The 23,377-nt window shown below is 42.8% G+C and overlaps 2 protein-coding genes and 1 long non-coding RNA gene across 3 annotated transcripts; 1 reads left to right on the top strand and 2 right to left on the bottom strand.

The window, feature by feature from the left end:
- Positions 1-604: 604 nt before the first annotated feature.
- Positions 605-2,587, bottom strand: LOC127651739 (uncharacterized). Its single transcript, XR_007971610.1, has 3 exons — positions 2,491-2,587; positions 1,025-1,295; positions 605-919 (listed from the first exon to the last, which is right to left on the bottom strand). It is a non-coding gene; the product is annotated as an uncharacterized LOC127651739 (long non-coding RNA).
- Positions 2,588-4,886: 2,299 nt separating this feature from the next.
- LOC127651733 (nucleoredoxin-like protein 1) lies at positions 4,887-12,434 on the bottom strand. Its single transcript, XM_052137716.1, has 3 exons — positions 12,251-12,434; positions 5,870-6,203; positions 4,887-5,771 (listed from the first exon to the last, which is right to left on the bottom strand). The coding sequence occupies exons 2-3, from the start codon at positions 6,193-6,195 to the stop codon at positions 5,441-5,443; spliced, it is 657 nt and encodes a 218-aa protein (XP_051993676.1). The 5' UTR covers positions 6,196-6,203; positions 12,251-12,434; the 3' UTR covers positions 4,887-5,440.
- A 2,326-nt stretch (positions 12,435-14,760) lies between these two features.
- LOC127651738 (E3 ubiquitin-protein ligase TRIM35-like) lies at positions 14,761-20,533 on the top strand. The gene is made up of 6 exons (XM_052137721.1): positions 14,761-15,235; positions 17,119-17,214; positions 17,390-17,611; positions 17,724-17,754; positions 18,527-18,637; positions 19,035-20,533. Exons 1-6 carry the CDS (start codon positions 14,843-14,845, stop codon positions 19,694-19,696), a joined length of 1,515 nt encoding a protein of 504 aa, XP_051993681.1. The 5' UTR covers positions 14,761-14,842; the 3' UTR covers positions 19,697-20,533.
- The last annotated feature ends 2,844 nt before the right edge of the window (positions 20,534-23,377 follow it).

The following is a 23,377-nucleotide window of genomic DNA, read 5'->3' as shown; positions in this document are numbered from 1 at the left end:
TTATTATGCTTTAACATTATTATGTTTAGTTATTAAGTCCGGGGCTCACATGTGACTAAGATGTGGGATGAATTTGCTGCCCCTCAACTTAAGTGAAACACTTTTTGGACATAAAAACACATTTTTCTTCAGTTGCTAAATTCAGTCATGAAGAGTCCATCAGATTATATCAGGTACAGACCAACTGATCGTGGTTATTGATGATTTCAGTTATGGTTTCGGCCTAGTGCCAATCTAACCTCAGCGTTGTGTCTATACATACATACGTATGGTATGATAATAGTGTGTTTCAATGCAGGTGTTGAAGGTGCTTCAGACATTGTATTGATCAGTGCCTCATTAAGTTAACCCAGCGTGAATAAGAGTACAAGGTGCAAACCGCACATAGTCATACTCAGACTGCTGATGTGTCCTTATTGTTTTTCGGTGTTAAGAGAGAATTGTTAATGGACTAAAATGCTTTCTTGAGATAGCAATAGGATTGTAGCACACCAGCCCTGGTAACTAGATAAGTACTGTAGTACATTATTTCTTTATATGTTTAAACTTGACCTAAAACTACGGACATATTTTTCAAAAATACTAAACAGGAAAACATCTTTGGTAATTGTTTAATCATTTGGAATGTTGTGTTGACAATCTTAATAAAATTAAAACATTTCCGAGTAAGGAAAATGACAACATCATGAATTTCTGAGAAGAAAACCAAATACATCATTTGATAAAGTATCCGTTGAATGGTACTGGGCCGTCACTATTAAGAACAGGGGCCTTATCAGTTCCTCCACCAGAAGCATTTATGTCCACTGCTGGAGCTGGAGCAGACTCAACTGCTGGCCTGGATGAAGCTCCACTCGCTAAACCGGCTACTTCAGATCTACTTCTGACACCGGCACTGAGAGATCAAGTGAGAGAGTTGCTAAACAAGATATAAACCCAAAATACATCATGATTATATGGTCGAGAAGACGTCAAAGCAAATATTCTCCATAGACAGAACCAGTATAACTATGTGTTTCTTTACCTTCCTGAAGACTCCTTAGTTTTCCAGCAAGTTCATTTTGTTTGATCTTGTATAGTGCTTCGACTGCAATCGTTCCCGCTTTTGGATTGCCATAGCGTTGCACCATGTAATCCACAACATCATGCCTATTGGCTTCCTCAAGTTTTCCTCGAGGAAGAGAGTCTGGTCCTATTCCGTTCACCAATTGCCATCTGAATTCATAAAACTCCTCTTTCGTAAGCTCCTCGAGAGCATCTATAATCACTTGTTTGGTGGTGGCCATTTAGTGTCACTGTGGGGAAAAAGAAATACAAATTTCTCGATCAACGGGACGGATCTCATATAAAATGATCATCAGGTTTTGTTCATGTACACTTACTTAATGCTACTTTAGCACGACGGCACTTTTACGACACCTAATATATACTGTATAACACTACAACTGCTGGGATAAAACTGGATGTTTATTGTGTTGTAATTCATCATGTATGTAAAATGTATTATTATAACTGTAGTTACAATTATTTATGAGAAGTTTATACATATATGATGTATTATGAGACATTATAAATGCATTGTAATGCAATAATAATGCCTGCTTTACATTGCATTATAAATATGGGCTTCATTGAAAGTGATTTTGCACTCAAATTGATCATGCTGTTATGATGGGAAAACATGCTAAACTGAAACTTTTTCAGCAGTAGTCTCAGACTTTGTCAAATTTGGTCTTAGTCTAAATGGGAAAACTCTTGTGTTTGTGTGTGTGTACTGGAGCTGTTGCTATGGTTACGGACGGTGGCCGAGAGGCGCTTTAATGGTAAGGTGTCACGAACTGAAGGTGAACTTTCAATTTACGTGAAACTGAAACACACAAATTCCGAACTATAACAGAGGAAATCGATCTACCAGACTCATATCCATCAAATAAGTGACTTAATTTGGCTGTTTGGCAGCATTTAAATGACTGACTGAGCAGACAGAAGTCATTCTAGAAATGTTTCTAATTACAGTTTCTAGTGTCCCCATAATTAAAATAAATACTAAACAACGTTTTATTGAAAATGTAAAAATGCAGAAATGTTTTTGTGAGGTTTAGGGGATATAATCTATAGTTTGTACAGTATAAACATCATTATGTCCACGGAGAGTCCTCATAATGATAGCTGCACAAACACCAGCATATTATTGTAAAACCGGTTAACCGGTTCTCAGACGGTAATCTAACCGTCAAAAACTCACCGCTGTATCCCTATATTGAATATACTTTATTTATTTATCTAATCTGTAATTCGTCTAAAAGAAGTTTCCTCTCGGATTCAATCAGACATTCAGCAGATATGTTTGTGAATGAGTTCAAATGTTTGAATCGTTTTAAGATGTTCATTAGATTGTGAAGTTTTCCAGATCAATAAAATTGAATAAAATAAAAGTGAATAAATAAAAAACATGCAAGGAATTGTTAAGAAGATTGATGTTGTACTTACATTTCTGGTTGTCACAGAGAAGAAGCCCGCCCGTCCTTATCTAATCGCTTCTTTCGGAGAATCGGAGTTTCACTTTTACTCTTTTTTTTTAATTATTAATGTAAAGACCTCCCACAACAGTCAACACATAGTAAACATGTTTCCTCTTTACTACGTGGCATATCTCTTTCTCAGAATGTAAAATCTGGCCAAGAATCAGAACCTCGTGATGGGTCCAAAAACTTGAAAGTACAGATTTGATCTAGTATTTGAGAAATCTTTATTGAACATGTTTTTTGTGAGGACTTCACTGGAACAACTGTCGGTACACAATGTTGATAAATGGGTTCTCGGGGACATTTCATTTCTGTTTCAGATAATCATATAATCAGGAAACATTCTTCAGTTCAGTTGTTTGCTAATATATCACTTCCAGTCTCAGTTAGATTATTAATTAGTATAATTAATAATTATTATTATTATTTTTTTCAGCAAATAGTATAAAGTAATTAATTAAAAGTTTAACTTAAAGTTTCAAATTTATTTCTAAGTATAATTTAAAATGCCATCGCTTTTTATGCAGACCTAATCAATTTCTTAAGTCTCAAACCACTTATTTAAAAAATAATACAATAAATACATAAATCAATTAAATTATTAACTTCGGTGGCCAACTCATTCCAGGACTAGTGAAACCGCTCAGACACGCATCGATTCTCTAATTCCACAGTTTTATGATATTACACGACTGAATGAGCGCAAGTCTGGAAAGACCGCAAACAGTGATTACAGGGATGACAGAGAACTCTTGCGGTAGAGAAGAGAAGTGCAACGACGTGACGCCACAAAATTCATTGTAAAATGAACATTTTTGTTTAATTCTATAAACTAATGACAACATTTCTCCCAAATTCCAAATTATTTGGCTGTAATAAATAATACAAATTATAAATGTAAAGATGCAGTGCTTTCAGACCTGGAATAATGCAATGAAAACAATGTCCTAGTCATTTTTAAACAACACAATGTTAATGTATTAACTTAGGATGAGTACAGGAATCAATATTTGGTGGAACAACCCTGATTGTCAATCACAGCTTTCATGCATCTTGGCATGCTCTCTGCCAGTCTTTCACATTGCTGGTGGGTGATTTTATGCCACTCCAGGTGCAAAAATGAAATCAGCTTGACTTTGTTTGATTGCTTGTGGCCATCCATCTTCCTCTTGATCACATTCCAGAGGTGTTCAATGGGGTTCAGGTCTGGAGATTGGGCTGGCCATGACAGGGTCATGATCCGACGGTCCTCCATCCACACCTAAATTGACCTGCCTGTGTGGCATGGAGCATTGTCCTGCTGTAAAACCCAATCGTAAGACTTGAGGAACAGTGTCAGAGCAGAAGGAAGCAAGTTTTCTTCCAGGATAACCTTGAACTTGGCTTGAGTCATGCGTCCTTCACCAAAATGAATTTGCCCAATTCCAGCCTTGCTGAAGCACCAGATCATCACCGATCCTCCACCAAATTTCACAGTGGGTGTGAGACACTGTGGCTTGTAGGCCTCTCTAGATCTCCGTCTAACCATTAGAAGACCAGGTTTTGGGCAAAGCTGAAAATTGGACTCATCAGAGAAGTTAACCTTACTCCAGTCCTCTATGGTCCAACCCTTATGGTCTTTTACAAACCTCAGCCTGGACCTTCTTTGCTTCTCATTGATGAAGGGCTTTTTTTCTAGCTTTGCAGAACTTCAGCCCTGTCCCTAGGAGCAGGTTTCGAACCGTTGTCGCATGCACTTCACCCCAGCTGCCGTTTAGCGTTCTTTTTGTAGGTCACTTGATGTCATCCTACGGTTGTTGAGTGACATTCGAATGAGTTGGCAGTCTTCCCATTGAGTGGAGAGTTGTTTTCGTCCTCAGCCGTTCTGTAGTTTTGTTGTCCCCAATGTCTGCTGCTTGACTTTGTTCTTATGGACTGGCATCTTTGAAACTTTAAGGATGGAAGCTACCTGACACTCACTGTATCCATCTGCAAGTAAAGCCAGAATTGAACGCTTCTTTTCCTCACATCCAGCTGGTCCAATTGCAAGAGGATAGTGATGACCACAGCAGTATTTTTTATACTTTTACTCATTAAAACATATTTGGTTCAAGTGATCACCTAATCAGTACCCCACTAAGTAGAATCAGGTGTGCTTGTGTTGGAATTCAACAGACACTGTAATGGCTGTCATACATACATAGAGATGCTGATTTAAGAAAAATTACAAATGTTTCCAGAGCTATATATTTATGCATACTTTACATTTCTTTGAAATTCTGTACAATGATAGTAGCCTATTTATCTGGGATATTATGGAAAACTCTTTTTAAACAAAATTATATTCTGAATTAAAAACACTCAAGAAATTTCAGAGTTTATTAGTACTTAAAATGTTGAGAGTCCCCAGCCACAGGGTGTTGCATCAGGAAAGGCATCCAGCGTAAAAAACATGTGCTAAGTCAAATACCAAAGCGACCCCTAACAGGTGCAGCCTAAAGGCGAAGAAGATTAGTAATTAAATGTTGATAAAAGCAGGTGTAAAAAAATAACATGTAAATTGCAGATGCATGTACTGTACAAGTCAGACCAAACATCTATATGCAGTTTATGAGTTTACACCTATAATCCCAGAAATATACAAAATAATTAAGCAAGAAGCTAAAATATAATCGCATTATGGAACTGAGAACTTTGTTCTTCTTGTTTCCTCCACTGGTCTGGAGAACACTACATAGCAAATAGTATGTTCACACCCGACCTCCACACTCAACATTTAATTTCAAAAACAGCTTAAGATATTCCAACTTACTTTTAAATGCTCCAACTTTATCTGTTCAATTCTATGACTTTCCACAACTGTCTACAGCATGTACTGTCCATACCAGATCACTAATGTCAGTAGAGCATCAGTCAGCCAATCAGGATGAGGCAGCTCAGCCCCAAGGCCCGCCCCCTCCATCGTTTTCATCCTCATTGTCATCTTCTGCATTCATCCCTTTCTTCTTTTCCTTCTTCTTCTTATCCTCCACCTTGTATTTGAGTCTTCGGATGGGGTCTGTCATGCTGCGCATTTTGCTCTCGTCGAATTCCTCATTCATCATGAAGTTCCTATCGATGAGCTCTGCCCCTTCCTGCCAGTTGCGGTAGCAGTCCGTCCCAAGTGTGGAGATTTCTGTCACGGCGTTCGGAGAGAGGATCGAGCAGTCTGGACGCAACACCACCACAGTGGGCAAGTCTTGCACTTCAAACATCACGCCCAGCTCCCTGTGACAGAGACAATGCACATGATACAAAATATCTGCAAAACAGAATTAGCATTATGATATGCCATTTCAAACAAAGAAAGAGTGTTGTGTACTTACTTCCTGTAGGTGTCTTCGTAGGGTAGGAAAAGGCAGCGCTTGGGCAGCTCTTTCAGGAACTTCTCCTGCTGCTCCTCCGATGAGTCTAGAGAGATGTACAACAGAACGAGCTGCGCCGAGCGCTCCACGTAAAACTCATCCGTTAGTTTCTTATAGAAGTCTTTGATCATCGGGGCAAAGTCCTGACACTTCTCACATTCACCAGAGCCAAAGAACAGCATGAGGATCCGGTTCTGAAGACGCAGGATGATCTCGCGCTCGGTGTCCAGCTCATCTTTGTCTTTATTGTTCTTCACCAAAACCTTCCCCAAGAACAGGTCTACCATGACAGGATCTGACGAGAGAGAACATGAGTGGTCATGTTCTGATAAACATTTACTCATATGTTCCTAGTATTAACTTAAAGCTATATAATGTAAGACTGTCACGAACCCCTTTCCTCTGCCCCATCTCAGCTTCCTCACACACGCACACTATCTCCCGTCTCGCACACAGGCACTCGCTTCCCGCTCCCTCGCTCCGCCCCCCTGAGCGCGAACGCTCTTTTTCCTCCATCGGGCTTCCACGCCCAGTTTTGCTTTTACGAGCTCTCGCTCGTAAACGATCTCCCCCCTCTGGCGCACTCGGCTCTTCAGCCTGAACATTATGACCACCTTGCACTCACGCGCTTCCTATCTTCACACATTGTTTACACCTGCACTCACGCGCTTCTTGCCCCCACACATTAGTTACACCTGCACTCGTCTCGTCACCTGTCATTGTTCACACCTGCACCTTCCCCTATAAATACCCAGCACTTCCGTTTCACGGGTGTTGGTTATTGTATGTATTTAGTTCCCTGTATCGTTGCCCTGCTAGTCTCGTCTAGTTTCGCCCCCCCCCCGCTAGTCTCGTCTAGTTTCGACCCTCCTCTTAGCTTACCAGCCCCCTATGTCCGCTTGTTCCCCTCGCTCCCCTGTTTAGTCCTTCTCGCCATAGTTGTTAACTGTTTTCCCGTCTTCGACCCCCTTGTTATATCTTTGATTCCCCGGCTTCTGACCCAACGCTTCCCTCGACTACTCTCTCTGTATTTGCCCTGTTGTGTACTTTTGCCTGCACTGCTTTTAATAATCATTAAAAGCAGTTTTCACCGACATTGTGACTGGCTCATCTTGTGTGTGTGTTCCCGGGTTACAGAATAACCAACCTCACCGTTGACAGTCACAATGCCCCGCGCTCAGGATTCGCGCAGCTCACTCGAGCGGAGAAACACGTCACATTCGGCGCGCGGAGCTACTGTGTGGAGAGAGGACCACGCGCTCTCGGCCCGGGGCAGCAGGTAGGCATAATGTCTGATTTATGTCACCCTGTTTTACCTGTGTCTGCCCCCGAGCCCGTTTATGCATCTAGTGCATTTCTGAGCGCCGTGCACTCTTCGGCGCTAACCTAGGGTTATTTATGCGAGGTAGCGGTTGTGTGGCTCTTAGCCCGCCCTCGACATCATGGACCCAGCGGCCCAACTCATGGTTTTAGCGTCAGGGGAGCCAAACCTTGGAGGCTTATGTCACTGATTTTTGTGCCCTGGCCAGCCAGGTGAATTTTGATGAGGTGGTTCTGAAGGACATTTTTCAAGATGGACTGAATGAGCCAGCCTCATCATACATGCCTGGTGGTCGCTGCTCTCTCAACCTGGTTCAGTTTATTGACCTCGCCTGCTGCGTTGGTTCCTCGTTTACTGTGGGGAGGCAGATACTGAACCAGCGCTTTACACGCCCCCAAGCCTTACACGGCCCCCGCCTTGAAGCCTACTACGGCCCCCGCCTTGAAGCCTACTACGGCCCCCGCCTTGAAGCCTACTACGGCCCCCGCCTTGAAGCCTTACACGGCCCCCGCCTTGAAGCCTTACACGGCCCCCGCCTTGAAGCCTGACACGGCCCCCGCCTTGAAGCCTTACACGGCCCCCGCCTTGAAGCCTGTCACGGTCCCAGTCCCTATGCCTGACACGGCCCCAGTTCCGGGGCCTGTCACGGCCACAGCCTCGAAGCCTGGCACGGCCAGCGAGTCAACGCCCATGCCTGCCACGGCCAACGAGCCAGCGCCCACGGCCAACGAGCCAGTGCCCACGGCCAACGAGCCAGCGCCCATGCCCGCCTCGGCCAACGAGCCAGCGCCCCTGTCTGCCACGGCCGGTGTGCCAGCGCCCATGTCTGCCACGGTCAGCGAGCCAGGGCCTGTAGCCTCGACCGTCCCCATGGCCACGTCCCCTGTTGGCCGAAGACGTAAGAGAAGGAAGAGGGCCCCTTCTCCCCAGTCTCGTCTTGTGTTCAAGACCGCAGAGGGTCCCTCAGAGTCTTCCACGGCTCTGCAGACCTCTGCTCCGCCCTCAGAGTCTCCCACGGCTCTGCCGGGTTCTGCTCCGCCCTCAGAGTCTCCCACGGCTCTGCCGGGTTCTGCTCCGCCCTCAGAGTCTCCCACGGCTCTGCCGGGTTCTGCTCCGCCCTCAGAGTCTCCCACGGCTCTGCCGGGTTCTGCTCCGCCCTCAGAGTCTCCCACGGCTCTGCCGGGTTCTGCTCCGCCCTCAGAGTCTCCCACGGCTCTGCCGGGTTCTGCTCCGCCCTCAGAGTCTCCCACGGCTCTGTCGGGTTCTGCTCGCCCCTCAGAGCCCTCCCGGGCTCCGCCTCACGAGTCTCCAAGGGCCCCTCACGAGCCTCCCAGAGCTCTACCCCTCAAGTCCCTCAGGGCTCCACCCTTCAAGCCTCTCACGGCTTCGCCTCTCGAGTCTCTCCGGGCTCCATCCCTCGAGTCTCTCAGGGCTCCATCCCTCGAGTCTCTCATGGCTCCACCCCTCAAGCCTCTCACGGCTTCGCCTCTCGAGTCTCTCAAGGCTCCATCCCTCGAGTCTTTCATGGCTCCACCCTTCAAGCCTCTCACGGCGTCGCCTCTCGAGTCTCTCAAGGCTCCATCCCTCGAGTCTTTCATGGCTCCACCCCTCAAGCCTCTCACGGCTTCGCCTCTCGAGTCTCTCAGGGCTCCATCCCTCGAGTCTTTTATGGCTCCACCCCTCAAGCCTCTCACGGCTTCAGCCTCTCCGAGTCTCTCAGGGCTCCATCCCTCGAGTCTTTCATGGCTCCACCCCTCAAGCCTCTCACGGCTTCGCCTCTCGAGTCTCTCAGGGCTCCTCCGCCTCTCAGGGCGTCCCCTCTCGAGTCTTTCATGGCTCCACCCCTCAAGCCTCTCACGGCTTCGCCTCTCGAGTCTCTCAGGGCTCCTCCGCCTCTCAGGGCTCCGCCCCTCGAGTCGCTCAGGGCTCCTCCCCCTCTCAAGCCTCTCAGGGCTCCCCCTCTTGAGTCTTTCAGGGCTCCTCCTCCTCTCAAGCCTCTCAGGGCTTCGTCTCTCGAGTCTTTCAAGGCTCCCCCCCTCAAGCCTCTCGAGCCTCCCAGGGCTCTGCCTCCCGAGCCTCCCAGGGCTCTGCCTCCCGAGCCTCCTACGGCTCTGCCTCCCGAGCCTCCTACGGCTCCCCCTCCAGAGCCTCCTACGGCTCCACCTCCCGAGCCTCCCAGGGCTCGGCCACTAGAGGCTCCTATGGCTCTGCCTCCCGAGCCTCCTACGGCTCCCCCTCCAGAGCCTCCTACGGCTCCGCCTCCCGAGCCTCCTACGGCTCTGCTCCCTAGGACTCCAGAGCCTTGTAGAGATTCGCCTCCCGAGCCTTCTACGGCGCCACCTCCCACGGCGTCACCTCCCCCGGCTCTGCCTCCAGAGCCTACCAGGGCTTCACTCCTGGAGCCTTCTACGGCGCCACCTCCCACGGCGTCACCTCCCTCGGCTCTGCCTCCAGAGCCTTCCAGGGCTTCACCTCTGGAGCCTCCTACGGCGCCACCTCCATGGGCTCCACTTCCTGAGCCTTCCAGGCCTTCGCCCCTAAAGCCCCCCTTGGCTCCACCTCCAGAGCCTTCCAGGCCTTCGCCCCTAAAGCCTCCTTCGGCTCCACTTCCAGAGCCTTCCAGGCCTTCGCCCCTAAAGCCTCCTTCGGCTCCACCTCCAGAGCCTTCCAGGCCTTCGCCCCTAAAGCCTCCTTCGGCTCCACCTCCAGAGCCTTCCAGGCCTTCGCCCCTAAAGCCTCCGTCGGCTCCACCTCCGGAGCCTTCCAGGACCCCACCTCCAGAGCCACCTACGGTGCCACCTCTGATGGCTCCGCCTTTCACGGCTCAGCCCGGACTTCCTGACCCTCTACCTGTCCTGTGGCCTCTTCCCTGGCCTCCGGACCCTATTCCTGTCCGGTGGTCACCTTCCAGACCCCCGGACCCAGTCCCTGTCCTCCAGTCGCCTTCCAGACCTCCTGACCCAGTCTCTGCCCTATGGCTGCCCCCTAGACCTCCCGACCACCCGCCTGTCCACTATGTTCCCCCTGACCTTGTCTTGAACTGCCCATTGACCCCCATGGACTGTTTCATTTCCCTTTTGTGCCTTCTGCCCCCCGCGAGCTCACACGCTCGTTCTGTTCCCCGCGAGATCACACTCTCGTTCTGTTCCCCGCGAGCTCACACGCTCGTTCTGTTCCCCGCGAGCTCACACGCTCGTTCTGTTCCCTCGAGCTCACACGCTCGGTCTGTCCCCTTGCGCTCCTCGCAGCCCAGCGTGGCCGTCAGGAGCCGTCCTTTTCAGAGGGGGGAGTACTGTCACGAACCCCTTTCCTCTGCCCCATCTCAGCTTCCTCACACACGCACACTATCTCCCGTCTCGCACACAGGCACTCGCTTCCCGCTCCCTCGCTCCGCCCTCTGAGCCGAACGCTTTTTTCCTCCATCGGGCTTCCACGCCCAGTTTTGCTTTTACGAGCTCTCGCTCGTAAACGATCTCCCCCCTCTGGCGCACTCGGCTCTTCAGCCTGAACATTATGACCACCTTGCACTCACGCGCTTCCTATCGTCACACATTGTTTACACCTGCACTCACGCGCTTCTTGTCCCCACACATTAGTTACACCTGCACTCGTCTCGTCACCTGTCATTGTTCACACCTGCACCTTCCCCTATAAATACCCAGCACTTCCGTTTCACGGGTGTTGGTTATTGTATGTATTTAGTTCCCTGTATCGTTGCCCTGCTAGTCTCGTCTAGTTTCGCCCCCGCTAGTCTCGTCTAGTTTCGACCCTCCTCTTAGCTTACCAGCCCCTATGTCCGCTTGTTCCCCTCGCTCCCCTGTTTAGTCCTTCTCGCCATAGTTGTTAACTGTTTTCCCGTCTTCGACCCCCTTGTTATATCTTTGATTCCCCGGCTTCTGACCCAACGCTTCCCTCGACTACTCTCTCTGTATTTGCCCTGTTGTGTACTTTTGCCTGCACTGCTTTTAATAATCATTAAAAGCAGTTTTCACCGACATTGTGACTGTCTCATCTTGTGTGTGTGTTCTCGGGTTACAGAGACACCTTAAACTATACATTAATAGGTGGTTACCTAGTGCACAATGGTCCGTAATAATAAATGAGCAGGTCATTCGTTTCTGACATGAGAAGGGGCTACAGGGGTCACGAGTTTTCTAACCATGCATACTCTGAACTGTAGACATGTTTTACGTTGTTTGCACATCTGTAATATATCTGTAAGACATATGTCAATACATCTCGGATATAAATTGGACATTCAGCAGATGTCTTGGAGACTTTAACCCAGATAGCACACGTACATCTCTGCGATGTCTGTTTTGGATCTAATTAACATCTGCTAAACATCTTGAAAAGACGAGTTTTACAAGCATTCTAAATCATAAATGTAAATCATAAATCAAAGACATCTGCTGAATATCTTATTTACATCTGTCTTAAAGACATATTGCAGATGAGCAAACCACCTACCAACTTTCCACACCAACTTTCTTTTTCAAAAATAAGAGATGGTTCTCGATGCCTACCCTGATAGCACATGTTCTTCACCCAGACGTCTATTTGATGTGCATCTGGAAGACATATTTTTTAGGTTGTATAGGACGTATCTTCAATACGTCTATAAGATGTTTACTCTCAGATTTCAATAATAAGACATTCAGCAGATGTCTTCGAGACATTTATGATTTAGTGTTTGTATTTCTGATCTTTTTAAGATGTTTAGCAGATGTTAACTAGATTGTGATGCTTTCCAGATGAAATGATCTAGAACAGACACCTCAGGGATGAATGTGTGCTATCTGGGTAGCCTTGTGCCATTCTGTACTCGTCTTAACCTGTAGTTATAATCTCCTACATGTTTCACTACACAAACAAATGGCTTCTCTTTGACCTACACAGCATATGCAGCAGGTCAGTTTTATCAAGGTTTTGTTCTAATAAACTAACAGATATTTTAAAGAAGATCTTTTCCATTCTATGTAGCCCTGTTTGCTTAGATGTAACAGATCCAAACACCTCACCTCAAGTGTCTTGCTGTCCTCAGAAAAGAGTGCGTCGATCACAAGAGAACTGACCATGAGCTTCACTTTCTGCTTTGTAGACGGTGTTGTTGCGTTTCGTCACTTTCACCCCGTTCAGAGATTACATGGTTAAATCCGAACAGCAGACAGTGTCTAGAATCAACCTGTCGATGTGTGAGAGGGTTTACATGTGTTCAGAGATAAAGTGAACTGTTTATCTGTGTGGATGTAGCAAGCAGACCATCTAATCTTTATAAACCCAACGTCATAATCCTATTACGCTTGGATGAGTGAAAGAGAGAGATATTAGACACACAGAGTCTTGGCCGTTTCATCTAAAACAACCGAAGCATCTGCCAAATATGTCACTTACACTACATGCCTGGCTTGTTTCTTATTATCACTATTTTCCTCTTATAAATGAATCGCGGCCTCTCTCTGTGAAGGATTATGACGGAGTTGTCAGAGATCCTATAAGCCGTCTTGTCTGAAAATACACCAGGGCCTTAATCCACTCGAGACATAGTTAAACAAGGACAGAATGCAAGGATATGTTTTAATAAAATGGCTCAATAAAAATGATATAAATCTGTCATCATTTCTGCCATTCTTCTGTGGAACACAAAACTTGCGAAACACCACCAAATTTAAGTTTATCTCTGGTGCGGTAAATCCAGTTCAATACTTTGGTATAAAAGCACATTTTGGAGACATATTAGCTACATGAAACAAATATGTAATGATTATATATTGATACGTTAAAACAAAGGTTTTACTCATAAGTAAACCATACATCACTTTCATTTCTCGAGTTAGTGTAATATGAACACCAGAGGGCACTGTGAGGTGTGGGTGGGAGACATTTCAGCTGTATTTTCTTACATTGAATCCCAGTCTAACCCCTGCATCTGGATCTCCTGCATTACATTCTGCAGGCGTCGTTTGAATAAAAGCTCAAAGTGCAGATCATCTTCAATCACCAGAGACATCTTCAGCCCATGATCTACAATCTACAGATTATGCATTCTTTCTATTATAAATCATTTATTTACACATTTAATATACAAATATTACATAATTATAGGATACATAGTTTACAATAGCATATCATTCTGAATAAGAAAATACTGGACCATTGAATATACTCGTGCTGAAGTGAAACACTGATCATTCGTTCAGCTGATTGATGAAATCTTATGTTTTGTCTGCACAGGAACATCAGAAGTGTTCCACTGAACATCTGCTTGCCAGTCTCTTCACACACTCACCTCCATCCAGATGTTGTAATGAGACCGGTAGCATCACATGTATATGTAAGATGTTCTCTCAGCTGTATATTTGTGGGTAGGTCATGTTTGCTGATGTGCTGAGAGTGTGTACATGTGTTCATGCGAGTGTTTAACTGTCATCCACAGCAGCGATGATCTTACATGTGATCTCTTGATCATACATGAGTTCTCAGCATCTCTCCTGTCAAAACGTCTCAACAGGTTAATCATAAACACCTGAACACTGATCGAACCCATTCAAAAATTGTTATATTATATTTGATTTTATTAAGGCTGTCAATTGAAAATGTTTATTCAGTTTGATTATTTATATAAAAATACACACACACACACACACACACACACACACACACACACACACACACACACACAAATAGCGAATTGATCAGTTTGAAGCTTGAAGTGCCACCTCCATTTTTTTGCGAGTCTCAGCCAGCAGGGGGAAGTAACTGCAACTCCAGCTGTATCGGGGCTCGGCAAGCGTTCAAAGACTCTAAATGAGTTCTCAACTTGACATAGCGTCCTAAAAACATAATGATTAATGAGTGCGGTGATGCTTGTTTAAGTTTTCATTTTTGTTCATGATGGCACAAGTGAGTGCTCAAGAAACATCATCTGACACTCAAGAATTATTTTTAGAAATAAAGCAAAACGAATCAACATTATTTCACTGCAGGGAAAACAGAACCGGAGCAGAACCGGTTTCATATATATATATATATAAGTTGTCATTCTAATAAATATATATTGTATTTGTATACTCATACAAACCTCATATAAAAAATCTTTTATGGTTTTATGATTAAAATTAAGATTTAGATTCACCAAAATAAGACTTTTCACCAAAATTCTTGTCTCGTTTTTTTACACATATTGCTTATTAATTTTAACAATTATAGATTATATAATTATTATTTGTATTGTACATTTTGAGCTAATTTTGAGCTAATCAAATAACTATAATTTTTTTAATGTGGCATTTGAAAAACACTTTTTAAAGGTGACTTTATTACTATGCTATGCTTATTATCATTGTATTATTGTGTTCAAATTGGTATAATACTAAAAAGTCTGCAACCTTTCTCATTACACAGGCCATGTTTATTTTGAAGAGTCAATGGTCGGTGTCTGTTTTTAATCACTCGTATACTCAGGCCTCTACTTCAACCAATCACATTTGAACATCTCATTTCCTCATAAAACAGAAAGGCTGTACAGAAGTTAGGAAGTATTTTGTTTACTCTTGTCTCGCAGTTCTCTTTCGTTTTCTCTGCTCTGATCAGTGAGTTTTTACACTCTCTTTATGGCACTAATGGCACTTGAGGATGATCTGTCATGTCCTGTGTGCACTGAGATCTTTAATGATCCTGTGTTATTGAGCTGCGGTCACAGTTTCTGTCGTCGGTGCAATAAAGATCACTGGACCTCCAGCGGCTCCAGAAACTGTCCCATCTGTCGACAGGTGTCACCACAGAAACCGGTGTCAAATCTGGGCCTTCGGAACACCTGCGAGACATTCCTGAGAGAGAAGTGCACGGAGAGGAAGAGGGATGGAGGACAGGAGTGTCTGAAACATGGAGAGAAACTTCAGTTGTTCTGTCAAACAGATGATCTGGCGATCTGTTCAGAGTGTAAGAAACATGAGCACGTGAGCCACAGAATACAGCCCCTACAAGAGACTGTACGTCAACGCAAGGTACAAATATGCGGTTATATATAATAATCAGGGGCGTAGACTCCGTGGGGGATGGGGGGAGGAAATCAAATCGTAACGTAACGTAATCAAAATGTAATTTATTTATTAGCATATGTATGCCTTTATTAAATAATTACGCTGCGCTCAAAAAAATAAAAAGTAAAATTAAAATTAAAGGTGCAGTATGTAAGATTCAGAAACCCTTGTTATTAGTGACACCTGTGGCCGTTAAGTGAACTGCAGCCTGTTGCTCGCGCTCTTGCGCACACTCCATAGAGACTGAACGTGATTCACCGGCATCATGCTGACAGATGAGGTAGCATAATTAAAATTACACAGTTATGACTGTTTTACTACAAACTTTGAGACTGTTTATTATATTTGACTCTCCACTGCTGCTATACGTCTGACTGTACGAGACTGTAGTTTGAAGTATTCACTTTTCTTTGCATGATACATTGACTGCATTTATATGATAGCCTATGTCCGCGTTAGCTAGCTAGCTTTATCAATAGCTGTTAGCTAAATTTGGTGGATGATGACCGTAGCTGTTTATAAAATAGGCTATACATTATAAATATTTTGACATAATTCAGTATTGATGTGATTCATTTTGATATATCGATGCGCTATTGTTTTATAATAATAGATTTGATATATTTTCTGTATAACCAAGTTATGTTACACTAATGAATGGAGCATTTAGCATTATCTTGAACATTGTCTAGCATTCATTTCATGTGTTATTGTGGTTTAGCTTGCTGAATAATTACAGATTAACATTGACATTAACCTGACTTTTAGTATAAAGAGAAGATCGTCAAAATTATTTAAAAGTTACGAGGCAAGGTAGCTTGCAATTCGTCAGCGTTAGCAGGCAAGATCAAGTTAGCTAAAATGACACTGATCAATCCTTATGGTACTATATTTCACATGCTTTGCAGTTATGTAAGTTTACCTGTCCAATAAGAAGAATGCCAATTCAGGGTCTGTTTTGAATCCCAAAACCGAACTGAGGTCCCTCCAGGAATCAAATGCCCTGCCGATGTTCACTCTAGTTTTCGCTCGTCCACGATCATATTCCCAGATGTGATTCAGTAGATAAATGTTTTTTTGTCTTACTCAGAGTTTGTGTAGGAGTCGGTGTTGTGCTGGATTCATCTCTAAGAGAAAGTTCTAGTGTTGCAGTTTGTTGTCGCTGTTGAGTAGCGGATCTGAAGCGATTACAGTCTGAGGCAAGGTTCTAAGGAGCACGCATAAACCTCACATCCTTTGGGTTTTCCAGGCAAAAACGACCCGCTACCTTCGCATGAAAATCAGTCTACAGGCTTTAATAGGCAACCTAGGAAGTCCGGGAAGGGCTTGTTTTTTAAGTAGCATTACAAGCCGTTCACGCATTGGCAAAAAAGAAAGGCGAATATTACATGAAAAATGCAACATATTGCACCTTTAAGATTATGCTTTGAAATATCATAACAAAATTAAAGTTTAAGTAAATGAAATAAAAAGTTTTATCAATTATATTTAATAAACAAATGCACAAATCCATTTGATGAAATTATGCTGTGAAATTAAAATGCTTACCTAAAAAAAAAAACTATATTATTTCACATGATTTCTTTGCATTTACCATATAATGCATTCAAAGGCCAAATTATGTCAGATAATGCTGCTCAAAAATTAAGATTTAGATTCACCAAAATAAGCCTTTTCACCAAAATCCTTGTCTCGTTTTTTTACACATATTGCTTTTTAATTTTAACAATTATAGATTATATAATTATTATTTGTATTGTACATTTTGAGCTAATTCAGTGGCATTTTTATTACAGTTCAGTACATACAAATAAAAATGTTGAATAGTTGTGTGATTCTTTTCAAAGGGGAAGCTAAAAGCAGCTCTTCGTCCAACTGAGAGGAGCTTGTTTACTCTACAGAACGATACAGCAGTGGATGACAAACTCTCTAAATTCATTCAGGTGACAAACTATAGTAGAGACAACCATTATTTAGTAAACACTAAAGTAAGACTAATAAAATACATATCTGAATGCATGACTGAAAATGAGAACATGATCAAATAACTATCATTTGTTAAATGTGGCATTTGAAAAACATTTTAAATACATTTTTCTTTTACCCAAATTCCAACAGAATCAAGCTCAGCAGACAGAGAGAAGAATTAAGGAGGAATTTAAGAAACTCCATCAGTTCCTCAAAAAGGAGGAGGAGAGCAGGACAGCAGCTCTAAATAAAGAAGAGAAAGACAAGAAAGGAAAGATAGAGAGAAGAAAGAAAGGAAGAATACGGTCACTGTCAGAGAGAGTCAGAGAGGTGGAAGACGCATTAAAGGATGATGACATCACCTTCCTTCAGGTTGGAAGTGACATTTCGTTTTCACATACTCGCAAATTCTGTGTTGGCTACATTTTGTTTTGTTATTTTACAACCATCACTAATTTCACTGCCTTGCTGTGTATTCTTACAGAATTATAACAGTATACTGAACAGGAATTTATTTTATTCTTTATTAAGTAACCTGATCTCATAGAAATGTTACTATAAATACATTGTTGCAATATGATTTTCACATGGCTTTTTGTACATAAAAGAAATTTACATGGCTTTTTTTGTACATGCCGGCATTTTCTGGAGAAATGAACACTAGAGACGTGTGATAGATTCCTAGTTCTCTCGTTGAACGAGGAAGCAAGAGCCCGATAAACAGTTTAACATGAGTCTTTATTTCACACACTTTTCAGTGTAGTACACACTTCTGGCTTTTCAGCTCCAATGAAATCACACACACGCACAGTCAGCTTTGTGTGTCGCCCTCTCTCTACTCAGGCTGTCTGGATTGCCCTTGCAATCCCTCCCTGCTCTCACTGCAAACACAAAACAGCTGTTAGTGGTGATTAACCAAAGGTGTCCCACAGGTGTCAATCCTTAAAGTCACATTATCAGGTCAAAAACACTTTTTGCCCTGTTCCTCACACAATGCTATCTTATGACATTTAAACAGTTATACAATAGCTTATGACTAATTTTAACATGTGCATTACATAATCAACTACATTTACAGGCTTGTTCGAGTGTGATTAAATTGTGCGGTAACTCAACTGATAGAGCGTTTCCACTCAGTGGATATTTCACCTTGGAACTGCTGCAATACGTCTCATTATACTATTTTAGCAAAAATATTGCCACAGTCATGTAAATCTCAAGAGCTCAGGCTACAATACAGTCCTTACTCTGAGGTGTGTGTATACGTGTGTGTGTTTAGAATTGAGAATACACTCCCAGATGCACAGATCAGTTCAGAAGCTCTCATGGATATTCCTAAACATTTGGGAAACTTGAAGTACAATGTATTGGAGAAGATGAAAGACACCTGTCCTTACTGTAAGTACCAGACATCTTTTTAATTTACTGTAAGGGCTCTCAAGGAGTGTTGGACAGATGCATAAGCTCTATTTTGAGCATTCAAAATTGGGATGCAGTGAATAGGTTTTCTAAAAGCGAAACTGGACCAGCATCTCTGAGATTCTCATTAGTCAGTGGATGCCTACATTAGAGTGTTGATGTAAATGTTGAAATATTCTCAACTTTTGTCACAGTGATGGAGTGACACTTTCGCCAACCCATTTATCCTCTTCTGTAGAGGCTCTACGTCTATCTGACGGCCCTTCCCATTGAAATCGCTGCAGTTGTAACTTTCTCTGATGCAGCGAAATCTCTTAAGAACCGATTTTACCATGCAAAGGTTATCTAACAAGAGTCTTTCTTCTAATGTTTGCAGACCCTGTAATCCTGAATCCAAACACAGCTCCACCAAACGTCAGAGTTTCAGATGACCTTTCCTCTGTGAGCTTATGTTCCTACAGGCAGGATGACCCGAACCTTCTTCCTCTGCACAGGAATCGTATGGTGTTGGGGAGTGTTGGTTACGGTGATGGCGTTTACACTTGGGAAATTGAGGTGGGAAAGAGTCGACACTGGAGCCTTGGAGTGTGTTTTGGATTGTTGGAAAAACCTGTTCCGCAACCTGAAATTGTCTTCTGGGGTATCAGACGTGATGGTGACATGTACAAATTTCTGAACACTCCGTTAGGGTTTAAGATGACGTTGAATCCTGAAGTAGTGCGAGTGCAGCTGGAGGATGATTATGACTGGAAGGGCAGATTCTGGAGGAATGTGACTTTTTTTAATGCTAGGACTAATTCACATTTTGCAACCATTACTGGAGTCCCCTCTATGTGGGAACACTTCCCATTTGTGATCCCAGAAGATCAATCGTCTACGCTGCATATAATCCCAGGTAACAATGGTCCGACCGTTGAACTGGTTGAACAGAAGCCATCTTTCCTGGAGAGACACAGATTCTCGATTATCATCTGTGTTTGTTTTATTGTGGCTATATTCATATTTCTGTCATGGAAGATTGAGATTCTTGACAAATGAATATCTGTAGAAATTGAATGTGTTGTTTACAGTAGGTATCGTAATGATCTGTTATACCTGTCCATCTGGCTTCCTGTAGGAAATGGACTTCCTACAATCACACAGCAGAAACGATGGTTATGGGCTGTCTAAACCCACTTATTTTAGGGATATGGTGTCGACTTCATCTGTTGCATTCAATTTTAGGGAATGCACATGTATAATCCTGCTTAATTGTTGGGAAATGTTTTTTCTCACCAAGACTGTCGAATGTATCTCTGTTCAATAGTACGTATGTAGTTTAAATCACCTAATCGCAGAATTTGTCAAAGTTTGACAGATCCCTGTTAATCTGAATATCAAAAAGTTTAGTTTGAAGTGTTTAGCACCAAGTAAACTAGATTTCCACAACCAAAGCTATATATTTACTGCTTTGTTTTCTGTCTGGAAATAAAAGTACTCATTATTTTTGAACTTGAGAAATGTGTTCATAAAGTTTGTTCACATTTTCTGCAAATGGATTTGCTATTGACTGTTCAATCAAGAAAACTACTGACACACTTTGAGATTAGGATCTATATATTATTCTCATTACAATGGCCAAATGGAGGACTGCAACTGGTTCTGTTGGTCTCCGTACACTCCCATACACATAATAATATAATATATATCATTTTAATGTTGAAAGTTTGGTGCTTTGTATCTTTGGGATTGCTCATCTGTAACCATCTGAAACACGAGTAATGATTCTGTTTGTCACTCATCATCAATGCATCATTGCTCTTATATCCTCTTATATGTGTAAAAACATCATGTTTGCTTTGGTCTTGTATTTTGGTTTTCTTCAATAAATGTCTGCACATGAATCATGTTTCCAGTCTGCTGTTTTACAGTTGAAGTTCAGATGTATGAGTTAGAGATCTGGATTTAGTGTTTTGATGAGTTCAGCGTTTAACTGTCACCTGATCCAGACAGACATATTTCATCTCTGACATGTATATATGCACACACACATTCTCTCTTGTCTACATCACACACACACACACACACACACACACACACACACACACACATACCCGATCCTGAAAACTGAACTCTCTCTCTCTCTTTAAGATTCACATCACAGGCTGCTCTCCTCCACTTCATGTGTTTCTCCTCTTCTCTCTATTCTTCATTACTTCTCTCTTTCACTCTGAATGGATAACTTGTTGGTGGCTCCGGCACTGGACGGGGGTCTCTGTAAGTCTGTGTGCCCATCAGAGTCAGTCGTCTGTGGGGATCACGGCCAGAGTTTCTCCCTGTTCTGTCTGGATGATCTGAGTCCAGTCTGCAGTGAGTGTGAAGAATCAGACACACATGAAGGACACAGAATTTATCCCATTCAAGAGGCACTGCACGACTGCAAGGTAAGACAAACACACACACACACACACACACACACACACACACACACACACACACACACACGTTCACTAAATCAGGACAGACTAGATACTTCTAAACAAACTTCTTCACAAACTTGATTCAACACAAATGTAACTGTCAGTTTTCATGGTAAATAATAATTTCACATCTAAAAAAATTATAATTGACTTATAACAATATTTAAAGTAAAAATGGCATCATATTTAATATATTTACTCTATATTTCAAACATTTAAGTTTGAAACAAGTCACAGTTTGCTGTAAATCACACTGGGGCACCTAATAAAATCTTCTGTAATGCCACTACATACATTATAAACTGTGTCTGTGGGAGGATTTCAACAGTACTGCTAATAATAATTGTGTTTGCCGTGTAACACCTGAGATCTTGTCATGTCAGATATGTCCCTGACCTTCAGCTGCTGGCTGTATACATGTACATATATATGTAGATCATGTCATCGGTGTGTGTTTGTACATGTGAGCTGCATGTTCTTCTCATGTCACAGATTCTTGAGAAACATTTGTGTGTTTATTCCTGCAGGAGGAGATCAAGACTTCAGTCAATGTGCTGAAACAGAAGATCTGGACATGTGACCTCATCAAACACACCTGTCAATCTGCCATTGAGCACAATCAGGTCACTAAACAATGTGCCGAACAACCAAACTGATATATCTATAAACCACTTTACAGGACATTTAGAGGAATATTCTGGTTAAGCATTTGTGGCATGTCCTTTTATTCTATAAGTGAATTACTGTCCTCTTTTTCTTTCTCTCTTTATGTAAAAAGTCAGAAAGGATTTTCATGACAACTCAAAATCATTTGCATGAAATAACAAAATTATAAGATACTGTAAGACTTGGCACATACAAAAAGGATGTTTATTCCCATACAAACCTACCAGTGGTAAAGACGCTGACTACCACCGCTGGTGTCGTGAGTTCAAATTCAGGATGTGCTGAGTGACTTCGGGTCTTCTAAGCAACCAAATTGGCCCTGTTGCTAGGGAGGGTAGAGTCACATGGGGTAACCTCCTCATGGTCGCTATAATGTGGTTCTCGCTCTCGGTGGGGTGTGTGGTGAGTCGTGTGTGGATGCCGCGGAGAATAGCGTGAAGCCTCCACACGTGCTACGTCTCCACGGTAACGCGCTCAACAAGCTACGTGATAAGATGCGCGGATTGACGGTCTCAGACGCAGAGGCAACTGAGATTCGTCCTCCGCCACCCGGATTGAGGCGAGTCACTACAACACCACGAGGACTTAGAGCACATTGGGAATTGGGCATTCCAGATTGGGGAGAAAAAGAAACCAACCAATCAACAAATAAACTGAATTTCAAAATTGAGCTAATCTTCCATCTTAGACTTTAAGAAAGTAAACATCAATGAACAGGTGTCAGTTTGAGTTTGAGCATAAAAGTTAGGAAAAATTGTTACAACATTGTTTGTTGCTTCGTTTATTTTTCTCTGTGGGAGTAAAAGTCATGTGTTTTTGTACAAACCAACGTGTACGATTTTTAACCATCTTGTACTAAAGACTTTTACAGACTTGCCATCCCTGATGTGTATAACTTTTTGAGTGATCTATTCATCTGAGTCTCAATACGTGATCTCTGCTGTAGACTCAGGCTCCGCAGACGGACACACAGATGAAAGAGGAGTTTGAGAAGCTTCATCGGTTCCTGAAGGAGGAAGAGGAGCGCAGGATCACAGCTCTGAGAGAGGAAGAACAACAGAAGAGTCAGACAATGAAAGAACAATCTCAGAAGATAGATCAGATCATTGAATGCATCTCCAACACCATCAGAGCCATTGAAGAAGGGATGAAGACGGATGATGTCGACTTTCAGGAGGTAATCTGGAGATCCGATCATCTTAATTAAAGAAAGAATTTTCTGAATTCACACAAACTTGTTCTTCTTTTCAAGGGCTTTGAAGAAACGGCCAGAAGGTATCCAATTGTTTGGTTTTGTTATACTGTATATCAATGCTTTTGTTTGTTTTTTCAGTCATGTTTGTTGAATGTTGTTGTAGAATATGGAAGTGTAAACAGAAACCAGAGGAACAATTTGGATCTTTGATTAATGTGTCTGAACATGTGGCCAATCTGAGATTCAAAGTGTGGAAGAAGATGTTGAGGATCGTCAGCTACAGTGAGTGTGTGTGTATAGAAAGTGTGTGATTTTGCATGATTTTGAAAAATGAGGTAAACAATTTTATTACACATCTCTTTGGAATAATTTTGATTCTGATTGGACAATCGCAGAATT

Source organism: Xyrauchen texanus, chromosome 11 (assembly GCF_025860055.1).
Source record: "Xyrauchen texanus isolate HMW12.3.18 chromosome 11, RBS_HiC_50CHRs, whole genome shotgun sequence".
NCBI classification, from domain to species: Eukaryota; Metazoa; Chordata; class Actinopteri; order Cypriniformes; family Catostomidae; genus Xyrauchen; species Xyrauchen texanus.
Note: the sequence above shows the minus strand (reverse complement) of the source record. Positions and strands in the feature narration are given on the sequence as shown.